This window comes from Bufo bufo, chromosome 1 (genome assembly GCF_905171765.1).
Source record: "Bufo bufo chromosome 1, aBufBuf1.1, whole genome shotgun sequence".
Classification (NCBI taxonomy): domain Eukaryota; kingdom Metazoa; phylum Chordata; class Amphibia; order Anura; family Bufonidae; genus Bufo; species Bufo bufo.
The window spans coordinates 443,088,003-443,112,968 of NC_053389.1; the positions used below are offsets into that span (position 1 = coordinate 443,088,003).

A 24,966-nucleotide genomic window follows, 5' to 3' on the forward strand; every position below is an offset into this window, starting at 1 on the left:
GAAGACAGGTTGGCATTAGCAGGAGGTGCTTCAAACCCACATGCAGTTGTGCATATATATAGGGGAGCAGATCCTGCATTTGTGGCCCGTTGCTAATGGCAATCCCCAGCAAAATGCATACAATGGAGGATGCCCGCAGCGAACCACAAGTACCACAATAGACATCCTACACAAGGTAACAAGTGCGGATGTAATAATTAATATAACAATATAACAAAACAATAACGAACACAGGTGCACTCTGCAGTAATACTAAATCCTCAAACTGATTTTAAAATTGAGAGATTAGTCAACATGTCCCACGGTGTAGAACATGTCTAAGCCCGGACACCGCGACAAGGTTTCTCAAGTAGCCCGGGACCCTACACTCTCCAACCTGAGCCATATGGGCAATACCAGGAGCCAGTGGGCAAATTACAGGAGCATTGGGCCGACTCACAAACAACTCACCAGTTACCTCCAGCATGTGGCCATGCCTGCAATGGGAGGAGGGAGGAGTCTGTGAGTCCCACTCAAGACTTGCTGATATGTCCCAGGCCTCACAGGTGCACCTTAATGTGACCTGTAGATGGAAAACAGGCCCATTTAAATAGGAGTTTATACACCTCCAGAAATCTATATATACAAACTAAGAAGACAGGTTGGCATTAGCAGGAGGTGCTTCCCTCCTGCTAAGCCCACCCCTTCTCACCATTTTAGAAAGGTAGTAGAAAGCATGAAAAGTCGCAACTTATCCACAAATATGGAGTGTGCCATAATTTGTGGCTTTTGTGACATAAAAACCTTAAGAAATCTCCCTGAGTGTAAATATACATTATCCATAAGGCAACATAAGAAAGAAAAATATGTCTAGTTACTTACTAAATTTTTCCCGAAGTCTGCACCATTTACGCTGACTTTTATGCTAAAGTTTATGCATCAGTTTGGCTCCGATCAGTCTATATTCCGCTCTGGAGGCGGACACCAGAACGCTGCTTGCAGTGTGTCCGTCTGATGAAACTGAGCTAAACGGATCCATCCTGACACACAATGTAAGTCAATGGGGATGGATCAGTTTTCTATGACACACAATGGTGCAATAGAAAACTGATCCGTCTCCCATTGACTTTCAATGGTGTTCAAGACGGAGCCGTCTTGGCTATGTTAAAGATAATACAAACGGATCCGTTCTGAATGGATGCAGATGGTTGTATTATCTGAACGGATCCATCTGTGCAGACCCATGACGGATCCGCACTAAACGCGAGTGTGAAAGGAGCCTAAGCTAAACGGTGTTGTCCAGGTGTTGACTAATTGTATTTTCTCCCAAAGCAACACCCCTCATGTCCATCTGGTATTGCAGCTCCACATGAACATCAAAACAGTGAAGCTAGTTATACTGTATATGGCTAATACATATAGGGATATCATGCTGTGAGAGAGACCATAATAGTGGCCAAATATTACTACCTCACAGTGCTCAAATACGATCATAGCAAATGACACAGGCAAATATACAGACAGTGCATATACCGTAAATATACACACCAATGTATCATCCCCTCACCTTGGTGTAATCCTCCCATCTATCCACAGCAGGTAACTACCTATACTGAGTACATTTTGTCGGTCTAGGCCCATTTGATTGAGGTTGCCTTGTCGTAGCAGGTGGGCTTACATATTGTGATAACGTAATGTAATTTCCAGTTATTCAAATATTCAGAGTTTGCATATATTTTATCACCCATGGTTTTATGCTTTACAGTATATTCTATGGTTGCCCTCCCACTGTCATTTAACACAGATTGTAACAACCAATGACCTTATACCTTCAGCAGTAACTGTTTTTCTTATCTTTACCTGAGTCTTCCTTTTCTTTATAGATGCTGTTAACTTCATGAAATGATGTTTTTGACCACTCCATATTTTTTCCTGAGTGAACACTACTGGTCAAAAGTTCTTGGGTGTAGGCATTCTCGGTTTCACTAGATTTTGAAAAGATTGCTATTTCAGGAGTCAGAATCAGTTGTGTTGAGTTCCTTTCTTCTTCATTTTGCGATGTGTTGATCACTGCATCATTAGATGTTATTGGTGCTAGACCATCATCTATTGTTACATCAGGCTCACCATCACTAGAAGCCATGCTTGGTAAAGGCTGCTTGGGAACTTTCTGTAGACCACATCTAGGTAAAATCACCTGAGCCGTTGGCTTCTTTCTTCCTCTCATGTAAGCTGGAAGAAGCAACAAACAAGTAAGGGACTTGGTGGAATAGTAATTAGTGGGTATTTTTGCATTACTAAGGCCCTTTTACATGGGTCAATGATGAGGCCAGTGCAAACAGGGCAGCAATCAACTAATAAAAGAGCAAATGCTCGTTTGTTAACTGATTTGTTTTTTTACGCTAGCATAAAAATGCTCAGTCAACAGTAGCACATCTACCCATGTAAATAGGGAATGTGCTGCTGACACAACGTAAACTGTAAGGCTAAATGCACACAATCAGATTTGCGTGCGGAAAATCCGCACCGTAGGTCATGTACATTGTATTCTATGAGAATTTTAAATTTACAATGCACACAATGCAGATTTTTTTTCCGTGCGGATTTTTTTGACCTGCGGTGCAGATTTTTAAATCCGCAGCATGTCAATTTATTTTATTTTTCCTGACCGGATTTTCTTCATTCACTTAGTAAAATCCGCATGCAAATCCACACAAATTGACAACCACGGATTTGCCTGCAAACACCTGCGGATTTCAGTGCAGATTCTCCGCACATGAATCCTGAACGTGTGCATGTACCCTAAGGGGGATGAATGATTGTATCAGTAATGGTTTTTCATCCATGCAGTTTCCATTGGGCACTGAACAGGCTCTTTAAAATCTGTCATGGCCTTGAATCAGGCCATGTAAAACCACCCTTCTGCTTCTGCCTCCATTATTCATGGTTACCAAGTCATTCTCTATTCTTATGCATTTTATATAAGACTTGTGTTTATCTGTTCACAAACAAGCTGTCCCTAATGGAAATGCTAGCCTCTTAAAAAATAAATAAAATAGGCCATTTAGTACATTTATAGACAGTAGCATATATTAAATGTGTAATCATACAGGGCATATTGGTGGTGTAGAAAGCTGCACCATTACCACACTGCAGCTAAGGCCTCATGCACACGACCGTTGTGTGCATCCGTGGCCGTTGTGCCGTTTTCCGTTTTTTTTCGCGGACTTATTGACTTTCAACGGGTCCGTGGAAAAATCGGAAAATGCACCGTTTTGCAGCCGCATCCGTGATCCGTGTTTTCTGTCCATCCAAAAAATATGACCTGTCCTATTTTTTGGATGGACAACGGTTCACGGACCCATTCAAGTCAATGGGTCCGTAAAAGAACACGGATGCACACAAGATTGGCATCCGCGTCCTTGATCCGTGGCCGTAGGCTACTTTCACACAGACGGATCCGAAGATCCGTCTGTATGAAAGCTTTTTCAGAGCTGAGTTTTCACTTCGTGAAAACTCAAATCCGACAGTATATTCTAACACAGAGGCGTTCCCATGGTGATGGGGACGCTTCAAGTTAGAATATACTGAGAACTGTGTACATGACTGCCCCCTGCTGCCTGGCAGCACCCGATCTCTTACAGGGGGCTGTGATCCGCACAATTAACCCCTCAGGTGCTGCACCTAAAGGGTTAATTGTGCATATCATAGCCCCCTATAAGAGATCAGGGGCTGCCAGGCAGCAGGGGCCAGACCCCCCTCCCTCCCCAGTTTTAATTTCATTGGTGGCCAGTGCGGCCCCCCCTCCCTCTATTGTATTATTTTCATTGGTGGCACAGTGTGCGGCCCCCCTCCCTCTATTGTATTATTTTCATTGGTGGCACAGTGTGCGGCCCCCCTTCCCCGATCATTGATGGCAGCGGAGAGTTCTGATCGGAGTCCCAGTTTAATCGCTGGGGCTCCGATCGGTAACCATGGCAACCAGGACGCTACTGCAGTCCTGGTTGCCATGGTTACTTAGCAATATTAGAAGCATCATACTTACCTGCTGCGCTGTCTGTGACCGGCCGGGAGCTCCTCCTACTGGTAAGTGACAGATCATTAATCAATGCGCCACACAGACCTGTCACTTACCAGTAGGAGGAGCTCCCGGCCGGTCACAGACATCACAGCTCGCAGGTAAGTATGATGCTTCTAACTCTCCGCTGCCACCAATGATCGGGGGGGGGGGGGGCGGGGGAGAGGGGAAGCCGCACACTGGCCACCAATGATATTAATACAATAGAGGGGGGGCGCACACTGGCCACCAATGATAATACAATAGAGGGAGGGAGGGGGGGGCGGGGGTGGCCGCACACTGTGCCACCAATGAAAATAATATAATAGAGGAAGGGGGGGGGCGCACACTGTGCCACCAATGAAAATAATACAATAGAGGGAGGGAGGAGGGGGGGCTGCACTGGCCACCAATGAAATTAAAACTGGGGAGGGAGGGGGGTCTGCCCCCTGCTGCCTGGCACCCCCCTGATCTCTTATAGGGGGCTATGATATGCACAATTAACCCCTTCAGGTGCAGCACATGAGGGGTTAATTGTGCGGATCACAGCCCCCTGTAAGAGATCGGGTGCTGCCAGGCAGCAAGGGGCAGTCATGTACACAGTTCTCAGTATATTCTAACTTGAAGTGTCCCCATCACCATGGGAACGCCTCTGTGTTAGAATATACTGTCGGATCTGAGTTTCACGATGTAACTCAAATCCGATGGTATATTCTAACATAGAGGTGTTCCCATGGTGATGGGGACGCTTCAAGTTAAAATATACAATCGGATTGGAGAAAACTCTGATCCTATGGTATATTAACTCCTGACTTTACATTGAAAGTCAATGGGGGACGGATCCGTTTGAAATTGCACCATATTGTGTCAACGTCAAACGGATCCGTCCCCATTGACTTGCATTGTAATTCAGGACGGATCCGTTTGGCTCCGCACGGCCAGGCGGACACCAAAACGACAGTTTTTTCATGTCCGTGGATCCTCCAAAAATCAAGGAAGACCCACGGACAAAAAAACGGTCACGGATCACGGACCAACGGAACCCTGTTTTGCGGACTGTGAAAAAATACAGTCGTGTGCATGAGGCCTAAACGTGAGTACGACCACTAGTGCATACATGCACTTTATACCATAGTAACAGCAATTGCGCTTTTTGAAAAATGTTGCTTAAATCATTATAAACTGCAGCAAAAACTGCCTCTATTTACCTGCTCTGTTGCCATTATAAGTTAACACACACTTCACACAGTGTAGTTTCGCTATTGAAAATATTATCAGTAGTGTTGAGTGAATCGAAGCATTAGAAGTGGAATTTGATCCAAAATTTAGGAAAAATTAAATTTGCAATGAACCCGGATTTCCTCGGGCTTCGTTGTAGCAAATAATTTTTTTCCTAAAATGGGGGCTACACGTGTTACAAAGTGAAAGTAAGAGGCCCAAGAATGCAAGATCACCCATAGTTCCGTGCAGACTGCCAATCAGCAGCTAGGCAGCCCTGTGATATCACAGCCCATTAAAAGCCTCATCCCACGCAGTTTCCGCCATTTCACTGTGAGATGAGCATAGGGAGAGACGTGGCAAGCGCTAGGGATAGTGTTGCTAAAAGTCTTTTAACTGTGAAATATTGGATAGGGAGAGAGCAGGGACAGGGTAGCGAGATCATAGGTAGAGTTTTTACATACTGTAGGGTGAGCATAGGGAGAGCACAGGGAGAATGCAGGGACAGTGCAGGAACTGTAATCTGAAGCTGAAGGGATAGATAGAAGACAGCACAGTTTGCATTAATGAATGTGGAGGGCACAGATTTAATTAAACAGCGTCCTCCTTGGTTAATAGATAACCAATTCTATTAGGCTTTGATTCTCAAATTGGGGGTAATAAGCTGTCTAATTTTACTGTTCTTGGGGTGTCCACCTTGTTTAATATATAAGCAATTCTATTGCACCTTGATTCTCAAATTGGGGTGAATAAGCTGTCTAATTTTACTGTTATTGGGGTGTCCCCCTTGTTTAATAGATAAGCAATTCTATTAGGTCTTGATTCTCAAATTGGAGTGAATAAGCTGTCTGGTTCTACTGTTATTGGGGTGTCCACCTTGTTTAAAGGGGTTGGCCACTATATAAGTACTTTCCACTATATAGTGGGAGGTAGGGTAAAAAAGAGTTTCCTAATATACTTTATAAAAAAAATCTGAATGGTAATGTTTTTATAATGAGCCCCGCTCTGCGTGCAGCCAGTTCGTCCATGGCTGCACGCGACATGGAGGAGCTATAGAGAAAGCTCGTCCATGGCTTTATTCCAACTGCACATGCGCTTCTTTTCCTAATAAGAGCAGCGCATGCCTAGTCTGCCCCTGCCACTGGCGCGCTCCCTGCTCCGACTCTGTCTCTACAACCTGCTTATTCCTGCCAGAGTTCGGAGCGGGAAGAAAAGTAAGAGTGCGTCTGATCCCCGACGCGCTCTTACTATTTTTCCCACAGGATCCACCTTTACAGGGATCAGGATTGGGCTGTATAAATGTTGCTTTGTGGATTGTTGGGATTTCAGCGATCTGAAGGATTTTGGAGGGAGAAGTTTTATACTATATTCACTCAAATCCTGCAAAATATTGGGGGTTTTTTTGTTTGTTTTTTGGGTGGGTTATACAAAATATGCTATATATCTTATAGTGTACAATATATACATTATTATTCCAGGCATTGTCTAAATGTGTGATTTGTGTCAGAAATTTATAGTGAATTCATCTTTGCTCAAGACATGTAGTCTACTACTTGTCATATATAATCCTATAAAGTACGTTGAGAGTTGTATAAGCAGCTGCTTTTTGCAAATAACCTTCTAAAGGATATACAGATAAAATTAAAGAGTGCCACCTGATAAGCAACACACAATCCTGTGTTGAGTGAAGATATTCAAATTATGGGTGGGTTAGTACACCTTGTAAATAAGGTTTGTAGAGAATGTGCAGTAGAATGTAAGAAACTAAGGAAATAGAGATCTCCTTCATTAGGGCGTTGCTAGAGATATACAACTGTTTTCACATTAACCTCTTGTATTATATAGTTCAATACATGTATATGTTACATTGCATGCTATTCCACCAGTCATGTCACTATAACAATATGTGTTATCCTATATTTCATATCAGAGCTGTATTATGTTCATATTACCATATAGATGGAAAATTTAAATACACCAGAGGTTTTGGGGATGATTCTGCAACGTTCAGTTTAACAGAATCCATTGATGGGCAAAGACCAACAGTCACCATATATATAATCTACACAGTATAATGTCCAACAGTAGAAAAAAAAAGATCATGAAGATCTGAAAACTGTCATTTGGCACCAGATCTAGAGGAGACTTTGTGATCTTTACATAGCTAGAGGGTATGAATGGTAAAGAACAGTTACTGGCAGTCTACCAAGATCATCTGTAGGGGGCTCAATTTTAGGGTCCATGAACACGTTGTATTATAGAACTATACAGTACCATGCTGAGCTGTAGTCCACTGTATTTCCAAATGTATATGGAGGCACACATAGGTTTTATTTCTTCATGGATTTGAGAATTTTGAAGAATACAAATCTTCCATGCTGCAAGGGTGTTCTTCCCTTAAAGCACCCCCAATCATTTTAGTGGAGAGGTAACCAAGTAGTCAGGATGGGGGTATCTGAAATAAAACCATTGAAAGAAGCATAGAGCACTATCTGCCTTTGTATACTGCCTTTTTAAAGTAAAAGGTATTCTATAGTTTTATACAGTGCAGGACCTCTTCTACGACATCCATATGCAATAATAGCATTGCCGTGCGCATGGAGGCATCACATCACCCATACCAAAGACAAATCAGTCATACAGACCCATACGAACACTGCTTTCATACAGTCTCCATACATGTAGGCTGGACACAGAGCTATTGTATTTTCACATCCCTGTCCCAAAAAACATCAGGGATAATATATTAATATTCTGTTTTATCTACTGAGCTCAGATCACTGTTTTCACTTGTAGATACTATATCCACTATGACCCGTCTTACTTATCTTATAATGCTGGTTTAGCACACAAAGGCCAGCAGCGGGAGGGGTATAGGACAATATATACGATCAGCAATGCTTCCCAATGGAATGACATTCTTTTTATCACATTAAAAAAGTATATGGAAAGCCCGATGTCACCAATTCTGCACCTGTACAATGGCCACTTATCCAAATCTGACACCTCTATTGTAACATTAAAATGATGCGGTATGTAAAGATTTAAAATGACCATCTATGCATGATTAATTGAGTTTGTAAGTATTGTTGCTAAACTATACAATATTTCTAAAGATTTCAATAGTTCAAAGATTGCCCTCTGGCCGTCTGGCCAATACATCTTCCAGCGCACACCGTTTACAAGCATTTTTCTTCTCAATATGTTGTCTTTGGTTGGTGCGACATTGTTTGAGTACAGGTCTGTTTGGGTCACTGTGGTTTTCTTTACCTCTCAGCAGTGGTCCTGAGTGCAGCACTTTGACCATACATCTTCCATGTCAGGGCTATCAAAGGCACATGGATGTGTCCTGGTGGCCAATCAGGAACAGCCCTGCATCTTCACAGGGGGACATATTGGTAAAGCAAGTCCTATTTAATGACAGTCATTGTTCAATATGAACAAAAGAAGGTCCTGCATATTTACATGCCGCCTTGTATATGGGTCATCTATATGGCACATTCATCATATCGAGAGGAAAAACAACGCATACATTTTGTCAAAATCTGCCATTGTCATATGCGTAGGGATGTCTGCTGACACAGGGATAGAACAAAAGTTTTGATTAATCACTTTCGCTCCGTATTCCAGCGCAATTCCATAATCCTGATAATAACAGGCCCTTTCAGCTTTAGAACCTAAAGAAGCCATGTACCAGACTATGCCATTGTCTACTATCTGTGTGATCATAAGAAGTATTTGCTTTAATCACAGGATCAACACAAGCAGTTTGAACTAGAATTTTAATAAATTTAACAACATTCTTAAAGCTGAGCTGACACAACTAAAAGTCAATAAAGCTGCGGGACATTTTGTCTGGCGGGGGTAAGAAACTGATTGCCGGCATTAAAAATACAGCACCTCTGAAGCTTATCTGAGGCAGATAAATGAGCTTTAACTCTGTTTGATTAAGCGATTTTTGCATATGTTCAGTTATCAATCCGATATTAATTAAAGTACAAATCTCTTGTTCAAATACAGTGGCTTTATCTGAGTGCGGAGTGGGCCCCTATCACACATATATGCAAATGTATGCTGATTGAGCCAACGCTTTGCATGAAAGGATGTTTGATAAGAAACTAATGTCAAGTAACAGCAAGAAAGCACGCATCAGTAAATCATTCATCTTTGCTTAATAGTGCAGAAGGCTATTCTGTCACAGATCAGTATGTCCCCTCAACTAGCATGTAATAGGAAGGGGTAGGATACTCGCTTGCCTATGACCTTACCTTGATGCTATATAGTGGTGCGCGCCCTCCAAGGCTGTGGTTGTCTACTTCTATCAAAACCAGGGACGGACTGGCCATAGACCCTACAGGGAAATTTCCTGGTGGGCTGTTGCCCAGGGGGCTGCCCAACCTGTAGGGTACATAATGATCTGATGCTCTCAGGGGCATCAGGTGCTTATTTGTCATGAGTGGCAGGGGCAATATTCGAATTCGCGATTTTTCGCGAATATTTCACAAATATTTTTGAGGAAAATTTGTCAAAATTTGTCATATATTCGCAAATTCGAGATTATATTCTTGATTGCGAAAAATCGGCAGTGTAATATTCGCGTAATGCGCGTGAAATGCAGGCGTGGGTCACTTATGCTACATTTTTCAAGCTGGTATAAGTTTCCTGAGACTGGAGAAAATAGTTGGCATGGCAGAACATTGGAATAGCTTTATATGCAGATAGAGTGCTCCAATATATTTGCGGCAATAAATGATGCACATATTTTTTGCAATATGTGCAACTTGTGACATCACAGCACTATGTCTGTAGCATGTATGTATGGACAGCAGAACCTATCAGCTACACTATAGATCAATCTAACCTACACTGACTATCTCCCCCTAACTATCTGAATTATATATATAAGTTAACTGTCTAATGTAATACAACAAAGCACAGAGCACAGCAATGACACTGCTGTCTCTTTCATAACTGCAATAAACTTTAGAAAATAGCTGCTGGGGAGGTTTTTATATAGTAAGGGGTAGGAAACTTTTCTATTGGTTGCTAGGGATGTTGCTAAGCTGTGACAAAGCCTTCTCATTGGCCCACAAGCTAGAAGAAGGGAGGGATGATCACCTGATGTGTACTGTGTTAAAAAATAATATATACGAATATTCGTCATAACGAATATATAGCACTATATTCTAAATATTCGCGAATTCTTGAAGTGCCGAATATTCGCGCTCAACACTAGTGCTTATGCACCTTGCCGGCGGCCACAGGTGCCCTCCTGAATTCAAATGTGTAGTTGTCCTCAGGACAGTGATACAGATAAATATGGCAGCAAAGGCAGCAGTATTTTGTGCTGCACTGTGGTATTTGGTTATGCTGGGGTGGCATTTTGTGCTGTACTAAGATATCGCTGACCCCTGCCTACTTCTGTTGGCGCTGCCTACTCGTATTGGCCCTGCCTTCTGTCAATTAGGATTTGCCCCCTCTCCCTTTCCAGAAACAGTGCTACTCTTGTCCTGAGGATGCAGATACAGTTTAAAAGAATACTTGTCCACTTGTCTGGAGTTTGAGATGGGCCACGCTTTTCACCTGGTCTGTTCGCACCCCCTGTGACCATGATCATAATGTTCCTGTAAGCACTTATAGGGACATGCCTTTGGGTTAAGGCACACAAGGGGGCATGTTATCTGAGGCATACTGTAATGTTAGGAGAACACAACAACTATTTGCCATGCAACATTTAGATCATAAATGTCACACTGCCAATTACAGTACATCTAAGGACAATGAATAACATTGAGCAGAAATCCCACAGGGTTGGGTTTCTACTAACTGTCAGGTCGCGGTCACAGCACCTTGAGGGACTAAACCTGACCATACTCACTAGCTTTCCGTTTTCCAGGAATAATTAGCGATTATGTGAAGGCCCCTATCCTGCATTGCCTACTGAAAGATTGATACTTACTGTACCTGCTCCCTGCCTCTCCAGTACTGCATGCTGGCTCCCGTTCTTACATGTTCCAGTCCCCAGGTTTGCTTCCCTCGGGCATGGAAGTAGTCACCTGTGCTGCTGAAGCCATAGACATGTGCAAACATCACAGTTGAAGCTATTCATTGGCTGCAGCAGGACAAATGACCATAGCCATGCCCCAACCAGAAGAAAACAAGCTGGGGTCTGGAAGATGGCATTTAAAGGAGTAGGTGAGTATGAATCTTTCAGTAAGTGATTCAGACTAGGGGCCTTCAGTTAATAGCTAATTATTCCAGGAAAACCCCTTTAAGCAAGTTTCTGTGGTATATACTCAAAAATATGTAGGTCAATAATAATTGTAATACAGTATATATGCTATTCTAAAGGTAACACACCAGATGCTGCTTTACTATGTACAGGAGTGTGCTACACGGTTCACATCATCTCCCACATTTCTTCAAGTGGTGGGAGATATGTAACTGCATTACACTCTGCCTGTAGATGATATTTTTTTGTGTAGTCAGCATTAAAAATGACAACATAGGCATCACAATGGTGGGTATTGCAGCTTCACAGGACTGAAGTCCTGAATTTGATAGGGTCTGTAAAAAGATATTAATGGGTTAACTACCAAAAATAATCTAATCTAATCTAATCAAATAGAATTTTCAAAATATTAGGGTTATTTCAAATCCAAATTTTTGGCTATTTGATTAGGTCGAATTTCTCAAAATGGCATCATCCATTTTTTCATATCCGAAGACAGGAAAGATGAAGATGGAGGATCACATGACCCCAGGCCAGGGGTGGATTACATTTTTTTTCTCTATGAAGAGACTGCGGTGCTTTGTGAGCGCCAGAGTCTCTTCCTAGGCCATATGACATCACATTCATCCAGGGGCGTAGCTAGAAATGCATGAGCCCCATAGCAAAAAAAATTTATGGGCCCCCCCCAGCCCCCACATATCTATCGGGCCTCCCACCACCCCTTCCAGAGCTCCCACCCAAACACCCATCCTAGATGTCCCACTGCCATGAGCATAGAAAAGTCATAGGAAAAACAAATAAGTATAAAAACAATATAGAACATGTCCTACTCTTGTCCGCAACTGCGGACAAAAGTAGGCATATTCTATGCAGTGTTGGCAATGTGCGGTCCGCAAATTACGGATCGCACATTACTGATGTCAGTGTTTTGCGGATCCACGGGCCCGTGGATCCGCAAAACACTTACGGACGTGTGAATGAGGCCTTACTATGCGTCTTCAGTTAGATGAGAGAGAAAAGTCTGAGTGCACTCAGACTTTTCTCTCTCATCTAACTTTTACAAGTCAGTCCCATCAGACTCCCAGTCCAGACTAGCCTGGTGCCTGCCACAGTAGTGCCTCTGCCACCACCAGACCACCAGCCCTGAGCTCGCCCACAGTGGAACCATCTACTGCGAGTACAGCAACCTTCAATAAGGAGCAGAACTTAGGGTAGTTTCACACTTGCGGCAGGACGGATCCGACAGGCTGTTCAGCCTGTTGGATCCGTCCTGCCGCTATTTCGCCTTGCCGCCACTCCATCCCCATTGACTATAATGGGAACGGGGACAGAGCTCCGGTGCAGCGCGGCAGTGTGCGGTGAAAGGCTGGCGGCCGAAAAGTACAGACTTTTTCGTCGGGTGGCCTCTCACCGCGCATTATAGTCAATGGGGACGGAGCAGCGGTCCAGCAAAATAGCGGCAGGACGGATCCGACAGGCTGAACAGCCTGCCGGATCCGTCCTGCTGCAAGTGTAAAAGTACCCTTAGTCTGTCATATAATGGGGGGGGAATCCCAGAACTAGAGTGTGCCCCCCAAAAGAGTGTGCCCCTCCTTATCACTGCTGGCATCTACTTATCTACTTATCTACCTCCTTATCTACTGCTGGCATTGGTACTGCTCCTGACTCCTCCCCACTCCCCAGCCAGGCCCGAGCCGGCCTGGGCCACGGACGGACCGCCCACTAATTGTGCCTGGCGCCCGCCCTCGGCCCTCCCCTAGCCTGCCCTGCAGGCAGCTCACAATGGATTCCAGAACTTAGGATTCCATTCCAATTTCCTGCGCTGCGGCCGCTGGTGCCTGGCTCCGTCTCCGTCCCTCAGGTATGCCCCCCGTTCCGGCCCCCTCCACCGCCTACTGACTCCTTCTCTTCTCCCCAGCCAGGCCCGCGGTCCGCGGCTCGGGCCTGGCTGCCTGTGTGTAGTGTGTGTCTAAATAAATAAAAAAATAAATAAAAATCAACAGAAGGCGGCCTGGACGGGCCCCCAGTGGCGTAGGGCCCCATAGCCACTGCTATGGTTGCTATGGCGATCCCTACGCCACTGCATTCATCGTTCACATGGTCTTGGTGTAGCTCTGTCTTATCTGAGTGATTGGGTCTGAGCTGCAATACCAAGCGCAGTGCTATCAAATGGACAGAGCTGTGCTTGGTAAGGAGCAAAGAGGCTGCGGCGCTCACTGGAACATTGCAGTCTCCTCAAACAGCTGATTGTCGGGGGTGCCAGGAGTCAGACCCCCACCAATTTCCTAACTCTCTGTGTACAGATGTCATAGATGTTACCTGCAGTCCTATGTAACACCCCACATAACACAGTGAATTATTGTGTTATGTGCAGTGTTACATAGGACTGCAGGGAACATCTACTACGTTATCTGTACACAGAAATTTATCTGGGCTGTTACAAATTTGCCAAATTTAAAATAGATATGATTATAAAAGACATGAAAGAGAATACAGACAGCACCACATACCTCTTACATACAGGGACATCTCCTGTCATGTAGTCCTTCTCTTTCCTCTTCTCCTGCGTCTAAACCCAGTCCACCATGACAAATTCTTTCAGCCGCATCTCATCTCGTTTGTTACACAGACACGTTATATTTCTCCATCAACTTCCCCATCCTGGTGTCCCAACAATGTCATCCTGCTGCCACTCCCAATACTGTGCCCACTGTGCTCCCCAATGTGGACTATACTGCTGAAAAAATAGTGACTCCAGTAGACATAATTGGGGTCATTTATCAAACTGGAGTAAAGCAGAACTGTCTTAGTTGCCCATAGCAACCAATCAGATTCCAACTTTCATTTTCCAAAGTAGCTGTCAGAAATGAAAGGTGAGATCTGATTGCTTGCTATGGACAACTAACCCAGTTCTATTTTACACCAGTCTGATAAACTATCCCAAAGATCCCTATAGTGTCTACAGCAATTATAATGCCCCCTAGAGTGCCCCCCAGTAATAATAACACCCTATATTGTGCTCCAGGTAATAATGCCTGTATAGTGTCCCCAAAAATAATGTCCCCTAATATGTCCTGTAACAGAAATGCCCCTACAGTGCCTCCCCAATAGTAACGTCCCCCACACTGACACCACATAGTAATTTCCCCCATACTGCCCCAATACAGTAATTTCCCCCACACTGCCTCACATAGTAATTTCCCCCACACTGCCCCATATAGTAATTTTCCCTACATTGCCCCATATAGTAATTTTCCCCACATTGCCCCATATAGTAATTTTCCCCACATTGCCCCATATAGTAATTTTCCCCACATTGCCCCATATAGAAATTTTCCCCACACTGCCCCATATAGTAATTTTCCCCACACTGCCCCACATAGTAATTTCCCCCACACTGCCCCCATATAGTAATTTCCCCGACACTGCCCCACATAGTAATTTCCCCCACACTGCCCCCATATAATAATTTCCCCCACACTGCCCCATATAGTAATTTCCCCCACACTGCCCCATATAGTAATTTCCCCCACACTGCCCCACATAGTAATTTCCCCCACACTGCCCCATATAGTAATTTCCCCCACACTGCCCCACATAGTAATTTCCCCCACACTGCCCCCATATAGTAATTTTCCCCACATTGCCCCATATGGTAATTTTCCCCACATTGCCCCATATAGTAATTTCCCCCACACTGCCCCCATATAGTAATTTCCCCCACACTGCCCCCATATAGTAATTTCCCCCACACTGCCCCACATAGTAATTTCCCCCACACTGCCCCATATAGTAATTTCCCCCACACTGCCCCACATAGTAATTTCCCCCACACTGCCCCTATATAGTAATTTTCCACACATTGCCCCCACATAGTAATTTCCCCCACACTGCCCCCATATAGTAATTTCCTCCACACTGGCCCCATATAGTAATTTCCCCCACACTGCCCCACATAGTAATTTCCCCCACACTGCCCCCATATAGTAATTTTCCACACATTGCCCCCACATAGTAATTTCCCCCACATAGTAATTTCCCCCACACTACCCCCATATAGTAATTTCCTCCACACTGCCCCATATAGTAATTTTTCCCACACTACCCCCACATAGTAATTTCCCCCCACACTGCCCCCAGATAGTAATTTCTCCCACACTGCCCCATATAGTAATTTCCACCACATTACCCCCATAAAGTAATTTCCCCCACATTGCCCCATAAAGTAATTTCTCCCACACTGCCCCATATAGTAATTTCCCCCACACTGCCTCCCATGTAATAGTTTGCCCCCACACTGCCCCTACAAAGTAATTTGACCCCCACACTGCCCCCATTAAGTAATTTGCCCCCACACTGCCTGTGGCGAAACCAACCTCGCCACTGGGTTTCGGAGGGGCCTGGCTACCAGCCTCTTGCCTCAGGATTATGGCCCATACTAACTTTGAATGAGCAGACAGACCGGCCGCACAGCTTAAATCTGTCTTTGCAATTGTATTGTATGTTATGTGAGGGTACCCAGATAGCTAATTTTATTGTATTTGTGTATTCTGAGTGCCATTCACCTAATGATATGCACTCAGACTTGAGCTATCTGGGAATATGTTAAATGTCTGTGTTTGCTGTGGGGGTGTGACATTGTGTGTTTGGGTGGTGATTTTTGTTCTGTTGTCCCCACATGTGTATTGGCAATTTCCCTTTGTCTTGAGAGATAATTGGATTACTCCTCGGGTGTCTCCAGGGCAGAGAGGAGGAAACCATGATGCATTGTGGGGATGTATTGTGTCTGTGTATCCTGCAGTGCTGCATATCTGTCCTGTGTCACAGTCTTCATTCTGGTCCCCTAGGGGCGTGTCCACCAGATGGGGACCTGCATAAATACTGGCGGGTAGCCCTCAATAAAGTGTTCCTGTTTTATCCTTCATCATGTTGAGGCTGATGTTTGGGTAACTGATCAACACTGGGGCATTGCTATACGCTGAAGATTTGCTATACTCCCCTGGCTATAACTACTAGCTCTTTTAAGAGCTGTTCCTGCTCTCTGGTTTTAGGAGAGGTTCACCCACTGGAGCCTGGAGCCTTGTCGTAGGTCCAGGGTGGGTAGGAGATGGTGAGACCTCAACCAAGCTTCGGCGGTTCGTGGGGTCTACAGTGCGTACGGTGTCAAGTGGAGTGCTTGGAGTCCTCGGAAAGCACTAGGAGCACTATCAACGGAGGTACCCAGTCGGGGTGCCAGGAGATCCGTTACATTTGGTGGCAAGCAGTGGGATGGCGTCCTAGTGTGAGGAGAAGCAGCTCGGAGACACCGTTCGTAGATTTACTAAATTGAGGGCAACGCTAGTATCCGTACAGCGCCCCTGGCTACAGCAGGATGGAATCGGCTAGTCTTCGGACAGCGTTCTATGACGAGGAGGAGGAGGCAGTCACAGACTACAGGAATGCAGACAGAAAGGAAGTCTGGTATGATGCCCTGGAAAATGCCCAGCGGCGGCGAGGTGAGAGTCTCCCCAGTTATGAGCAGCGGCTACAGAAGCGTGTGGCGATGCGGATGGGTCTCTTGGGAGAGCAGCCCCTGGATGACTGGGTAACAGAGCTCCAGAACCTGGTATGTAAGGAGCTTTGGCTAGAGGACGCTTACCAGGCCCTAAGGTGGCATGTCATTCAACATTCCCCCTGGATAGCTGAGCACGACAGACCCGAGGGTGAGGAGTTTGATGGACCGGGGTTACTATGGGATGCCTTGGAGGAGGACATTGATCTTGGCAGCACGAAGGAGTCTAGGTTTTGGGATATCTACGACTATCGGATGGGCATGCATGTTTATGCTGACGGAAGGGAGGTGAGCAAAGACATGACCCACCTGGTAACAAGGGAGTGGGAGCTGGAGCAGACCTACCAACACCTGCTCAGCTCCATTCATCCCCAACCTACTCGACAAGCAGAGCCAGATTTGCCCTCCTGCAACTGGGAAGACTTGCTGGCGATACCCCCTGCTTCCCTACCAACTCCCAAAGTAGGGAACTTCATCGACTGGTTCTGGGAAGACCTCCCGATGGCAGGTGGAGATGGGACCGAGGTCTCTCCACCGGCCCTACAGAGATGCTGGACGGCCGGTTCAGATCCCCCACCAACCCTGAAGGAATGCCAGGAGGAGGAGGTAAGCGATTCCTCCTCTCCACAGCCGATCTGCAACAAGGTCCTGGGGATAGGATTCCCTGACCACATCCCAGTAGAAGAGCTGGCATCTGGGCAGAGCGCAGTCAACCTCTGCCCTCCCCTATCTTCTCCAGAGCCGGACATCCCACAGGCTACCCCAGCGGAAGAGCTGGCATCTGGGCAGAGCGCAGTTAACCTCTGCCCTCCCCTATCCTCTTATCCAGAGCCTGACTCCCCACAGGCTACCCCAGCAGAAGAGCTGGAATCTGGGCAGAGCGCAGTCAGCCTCTGCCCTCCTCTATCCTCTTATCCAGAGCCTGACTCCCCACAGGCTACCCCAGCAGAAGAGCTGGCATCTGGGCAGAGCGCAGTCAGCCTCTGCCCTCCCCTATCCTCTTCTCCAGAGCTGGACATCCCACAGGCTACCCCAGCGGAAGAGCTGGCATCTGGGCAGAGCGCAGTTGGCCTCTGCCCTCCTCTATCCTCTTCTCCAGAGGCTGACTTTCCACAGGCTACCCCAGCGGAGGCGGGGGCATCTGGGCAGATTGCAGTCGGCCTCTGCCCTCCCCTATCCTCTTCTCCAGAGCTGGACTTTCCACGGGCTACCCCAGCGGAAGAGCTGGCATCGGGGCAGAGCGCAGTTGGCCTCTGCCCACCAAGTGCCTACAACTCCAAGCTGGAGAGCAGCAAGGAGGCAAGGAGTGGCAGATGCCCCCTCAACAGCTGGGGACATACAGAACAGAGCCAGGCCCCAAAATTTAACAGGTCCAGTATTGGGTTGTGGGTGGACTGCCAGACTAACTCAGGTACTGACCGTGAGGTCAGGTATCTGGTTAGTCTTCCCTGGGAGGGGGAGATGTGTGGCGAAACCAACCTCGCCACTGGGTTTCGGAGGGGCCTGGCTACCAGCCTCTTGCCTCAGGATTATGGCCCATACTAACTTTGAATGAGCAGACAGCTTAAATCTGTCTTTGCAATTGTATTGTATGTTATGTGAGGGTACCCAGATAGCTAATTTTATTGTATTTGTGTATTCTGAGTGCCATTCACCTAATGATATGCACTCAGACTTGAGCTATCTGGGAATATGTTAAATGTCTGTGTTTGCTGTGGGGGTGTGACATTGTGTGTTTGGGTGGTGATTTCTGTTCTGTTGTCCCCACATGTGTATTGGCGATTTCCCTTTGTCTTGAGAGATAATTGGATTACTCCTCGGGTGTCTCCAGGGCAGAGAGGAGGAAACCATGATGCATTGTGGGGATGTATTGTGTCTGTGTATCCTGCAGTGCTGCATATCTGTCCTGTGTCACAGTCTTCATTCTGGTCCCCTAGGGGCGTGTCCACCAGATGGGGACCTGCATAAATACAGGCGGTTAGCCCTCAATAAAGTGTTCCTGTTTTATCCTTCATCATGTTGAGGCTGATGTTTGGGTAACTGATCAACACTGGGGGATTGCTATACGCTGAAGATTTGCTATACTCCCCTGGCTATAACTACTAGCTCTTTTAAGAGCTGTTCCTGCTCTCTGGTTTTAGGAGAGGTTCACCCACTGGAGCCTGGAGCCTTGTCGTAGGTCCAGGGTGGGTAGGAGACGGTGAGACCTCAACCAAGCTTCGGCGGTTCGTGGGGTCTGCAGTGCGTACGGTGTCAAGTGGAGTGCTTGGAGTCCTCGGAAAGCACTAGGAGCACTATCAATGGAGGTACCCGGTCGGGGTGCCAGGAGATCCGTTACACTGCCCCATTAAGTAATTTGCGTCCACACTGCCCCATTAAGTAATTTTCGCCCACACTGCCCTACATTAAATAATTTGCCCCATGTAATCATTTGCCCCCACTGTCCCTGCAGTAATATGACCTCCTCTGCCCGCCAAAGTTGGCACACTCACACAAGAAAAAAAAAGGCTAATACTTACCTGTGTCCGTGATGGTAAGGCAGGCGCCCATTCAGCAAAGCCCTGCTCCCCAGCACAGGCACGCGATGATGTCATGGAGCGTGATGACGTCATTACGTACGCCTGCGCCGGGATTTTACTACCACATAGGCCTCAGGCTTAGTTGAGCTCCCCAGGCAATGCCTGACCCGGGCCGGCCGACCCAAACGCCCCTATTATAATCCGCCATTGCCCCAGGCATTTGTCACCAAAAAGGAGAATCTTTTGGACCATTTTTTTTAACATAAAAAAATCCTACAGTGCAGTTTGTTTTTAAAGAATCTGTTTCTTATCACCAGCCATGCATTTTTCTTTAGCCATATACTGTATGTCACTGTCATTTTAAGAAATTCTTAATGCTGGTTTGGAGTTAAAGAGCTTGAAATAAGTTGGATATGATCCTAGTAGGCCCCAGAATGTCATCCACAACTTTTCAGGGCCATTGGAGCACTTTCTATTCCAGTCCAATTTAATCTAATCTAAATCAAATTTCAAGAAATTAGCTCACCACTATTAACTGTCTTCATATGAAACAGAATCTGACATACATGAATTTGCCCATGAGACAGGGAATGGATCTGAGACAAATGTGAGAGCACTGGTGCAGTATGGTGCTATATAATATTTTGATGCTATAAATAAAATCATAAATGGTTATTATTTATAATAGCTTACAAAATCCTATGATTATATATTTTTCCAAAATACATTTTAAATTTAATACCGAGAGAAAATGCTGTTTCGTTATGCGTAGCGACTTCTGTCTTGCACATATACGATATATGTGCAATGCTTTGTGTATTTCTTTACTTTATGAATTACATAAATGATGTAAAAAGCCAGGAACATGAATTATTTAATAATCCGTGCCTCTAATTATAGTTGACTCCTATGTCTAGTAAAGAAAGGCACAGATTTAAGGCTTCTTAATGTTTGAATACACAAAATCCTAGTATTTTCCCCTTTGGACGTGTATGAAGAAAATTTACAAGTGAAAGGGAAAGAAAACGAGTTTAAGTTTTAATTTGGAGGCCAGCTATATTGTTATCCGTCAAACTGCCAACTAACTTCTCCCTGCTTACAATGAAAAGAGTGTCACTGGCAGAGAACTGCCCGCACTACAATCAAGTAATCTCTTTCATCCACAGTCCTGATCCTTTTAATAAACAAAATACGAAAAGGCAGTCAAAATTACGTCTCGCCTATTTGAAAAGCTAGGAAATCCTGAGAGTACAATTCCCCACTTGTTATGTTCTTGGACCATGTGACTTAAAGTCATTCTGAGGGATAAAAGGCCCAAGCTGGTATCAGGGTTCTGCCATGCTTTTCCCTTAGTTCCCAGTCTTAGCCCATCTGTTGTTCAGAAAGCCAATGAATGGCATGTGTCAAGAGAGTCATCACTGAGCAAACTGCCCAAAGAAATCAGCTAGGGGACTTCCTTTTTTTCTGTCTTGCACAATGGTTGTGGAGGCAGCGACCATATGGCGAATAATTAGTTTTTGACCCTACTCCAGTAAAATGTTCATGCCTCTACCGGGCTCTATCAATATGTGTATTAATGAGTCGGACTGGAGAATGCCTTTGCATTAACAAACATTGTGATACCTATTGTGTAGTCTTTTTGGAGAGAAATAGTTGCACACACAGTGGCCTAGATTTACTATGAGTTAGACAGGGTAGACAGCCACAGAGGGACTCTTTAAATGCAACAGAATAAGGGTACTTCCACACTTAAGTTTTTCTTTTCCGGCACTGAGTTCTATCAAAAGGGCTCAATGCCGGAAAAGAACTGATCAGGCATATCTTAATGCATTCTGAATGGAGAGCAATCCGTTCAGGATGCATCAGGATGTCTTCAGTTCAGTCTTTTTGACTGATCAGGCAAAAGCTAAAACCGCAGCATGCTACGGTTTTCTCTCTGGCCAAAAAAACTAAAAACTTGCCTGAATGCATTTTTTCCCATAGGAATGTATTATGTAATAAATGCCGGATCCGTTTTGCCGGATGACACCGGAAAGACGGATCCAGCATTTCAATGCATTTTTCTGACTGATCAGGCATTTTTAAGACTGATCAGGATCCTGATCAGTCTTACAGATGCCATCAGTTGGCATACGCGACGGAACTGCTTGCCGGATCACTCTGCCACAAGTGTGAAAGTAGCCTTATTACAGTGGCTCAGGTTGTATGTTAAAACTAGCACATCTATAAATTGCATGTCTAAAAGCTTTCAATTGTCTTAGTTATTTTTATTTTGTTTTGTCACACTTTGGTGCAAAAGTTACATCTCAGGTCCTTGCTCTTTCCCTCTTAGACATTTCTCTTTCCTGCTAAGCTACACCCTTTCCAGCCAAAGCCAAACATGGCCAAAAAAAAACAACAACAACAACACATGAAATGCATTGTTTTGGGTCAAAATCCACAAAAATTTAAGACAAAATTAAGACACAGAGTTAATAGAAAATCTGAGCCAATATGTATTCCACTATACATCGCACAATATACACTCACCTAAAGAATTATTAGGAACACCTGTTCTATTTCTCATTAATGCAATTATCTAGTCAACCAATCACATGGCAGTTGCTTCAATGCATTTAGGGTTGTGGTCCTGGTCAAGACAATCTCCTGAACTCCAAACTGAATGTCAGAATGGGAAAGAAAGGTGATTTAAGCAATTTTGAGCGTGGCATGGTTGTTGGTGCCAGACGGGCCGGTCTGAGTATTTTACAATCTGCTCAGTTACTGGGATTTTCACGCACAACCATTTCTAGGGTTTACAAAGAATGGTGTGAAAAGGGAAAAACATCCAGTATGCGGCAGTCCTGTGGGCGAAAATGCCTTGTGGATGCTAGAGGTCAGAGGAGAATGGGCCGACTGATTCAAGCTGATAGAAGAGCAACGTTGACTGAAATAACCACTCGTTACAACCGAGGTCTGCAGCAAAGCATTTGTGAAGCCACAACACGCACAACCTTGAGGCGGATGGGCTACAACAGCAGAAGACCCCACCGGGTACCACTCAACTCCACTACAAATAGGAAAAAGAGGCTACAATTTGCACGAGCTGACCAAAATTGGACTGTTGAAGACTGGAAAAATGTTGCCTGGTCTGATGAGTCTCGATTTCTGTTGAGACATTCAAATGGTAGAGTCTGAATTTTGTGTAAACAGAATGAGAACATGTATCCATCCTCTGATGGCTACTTCCAGCAGGATAATGCACCATGTCACAAAGCTCAAATCATTTCAAATTGGTTTCTTGAACATGACAATGAGTTCACTGTACTAAAATGGCCCCCACAGTCACCAGATCTCAACCCAATAGAGCATCTTTGGGATGTGGTGGAACGGGAGCTTCGTGCCCTGGATGTGCATCCCTCAAATCTCCATCAACTGCAAGATGCTATCCTATCAATATGGGCCAACATTTCTAAAGAATGCTATCAGCACCTTGTTGAATCAATGCCACGTAGAATTAAGGCAGTTCTGAAGGCAAAAGGGGGTCCAACACCATATTAGTATGGTGTTCCTAATAATTCTTTAGGTGATTGTATAGCTGGTCTTATGAACAAGAGGCAAGAAAGTGCATTTCCAGTAAATTTTCCATTTAAGTGTATACAGCTTCAGTTTAAAGCACCATTTTGCTCATTCAGCACAATGTAATGATATGAAATGCCTTACAGAGTCAGGAGGTGTAAAAGGTCAGGACTTAGGCATCGTGCATGTATGCGTCCATTATGATGTGATGCTGTGCGACATCAGGTCACAGTGCAGAGCTGCAAAGTGGTGGCGCAGTCCGGAGCAGGAGAGATTATTATAATTTTTTTTTTACTTGATTATTTGTGTTTGCAGAGTGCTGTTGCATTGTGTTTGCTTTTGCACTTTCAGCCATGGAGACCTGCACCTGCGCACTGGGATGTGCTGACTAAAGCCTCATGCAGACATTCGTGGAACACGGTCCGTGAGATACCGGACTGCCATTGCAGGAGCGCACAGCGTCATTGTTTGCTATGACTCCGTGCGCTCCTGCAATGCCAGTCCGGTATCTCACGGACCGTGTTTCACGGACGTCTGCATGAGGCTTAACCCCCATTTATTTTTTTGCAGTCTGCATTGGAGGTGTGGCTGACTTCATTGGTCATGCAACCCTAACTAACCTGTCTGTCCCACAGGCTGATTTTAATTAGTGCAAGTGTAAGGCCTAGTTCACACGAACATGTGTGATCCATGGCCGTATTGCGGCCCGCAAATTGCGGGCGCAATACAAGGCCACAGTTCCGTGTGCATTCCGCATCACGGATGCGGGCCCATTCGCTTCAATGGGTCCGCAAATCCGGAATTGCGGAACGGCCGCACGGAACGAGACCCCTTGGAAGCACTACGGAGTGCTTCCGTGGGGTTGCGTCCTGTACTTCCGTTCCGCAAAAAGATAGAACATGTTCTATCTTTTTGCGGAACGGGCAGATCGCGGACCCATTAAAGTGAATGGGTCCGTGATTCGATGCGGCTGACCTACGGCCGGCGATCGTGCATTGCGGGCCGCAGCATGGGCACGGGTCACACACGTTCGTGTGAACTCAGCCTAAAGCTGTAGCCTTCTCTCCCTGCATTTATTGGAGGCCATTTGGCACAAAGAGAGGTAAAATACAGAGTGGGCTCAGCATACATGTGGAACCTGCATTCCCTGAATTTAATGGAGGCCAGTATGGTACCAGTGGAGGTAGTATTTAGTGTGGGTTCCTGTCTTAAAGGGTTTCCTGTCTGAAACTAGCGATCTGCTAGTGTCTGCTGTACCTAACCATGTTCATGTATTACCTTTGTCTGGAGCGGTTACCCTTAAAAACGTAGTTTTATTGATATGGGGCGTCTTCTCAGCACCTAGAGGCTCCGTCTACTCACTATTTCTGCCGCCCAGCGTGCTCCAGCCTGCCCCTCTCCTCTAGATTGACAGCCTACTTCTCTCCATCTCAACCGAATTCTCGCGCATGCGCAGTGTGCTTCTGTATTCGGCGCAGGCGCAGTGACTGTCGGACTGCTCCCTGCGCCGCCGATTACGGTGAGTGAGTAGCAGATTGGCATTTTCATACAGCTGCATTATTTCTGGGCAACATATCACTATTTAGACAGCACAATCTGCTGTCCAGAAATTAAGGTGCATGCATGAACAACAGGATCACATGACGAACGAGCGTTTCGCTCATTCATTGACTGATCGGCGGCACATATACATGAGCAGATTGTCGGGAATAAGTGTTCGCAGGAACATTTGTTCCCGATAATCTGCCCAATTATTACAATGTGTAAATCCACCTTTAGAGACCAAACAGGTAGTTTTAGAGCAGAGCAGAATAACTACATAGAAGGCAAGAACAACTATAATTGGTACCAA

At 45.3% G+C, this 24,966-nt stretch overlaps 1 protein-coding gene across 2 annotated transcripts in view; it reads right to left on the reverse strand.

The window, feature by feature from the left end:
* The window catches only part of LOC120979212, a 433,119-nt gene that overhangs the window by 278,968 nt on the left and 129,185 nt on the right, over positions 1 to 24,966 (reverse strand). For both annotated transcript variants that reach the window (XM_040407825.1, XM_040407833.1), the window contains exon 4: positions 1,840 to 2,211. In XM_040407825.1, the coding sequence (XP_040263759.1) occupies positions 1,840 to 2,211 (372 nt within the window). The remainder of the gene's footprint in view (positions 1 to 1,839; positions 2,212 to 24,966) is intronic.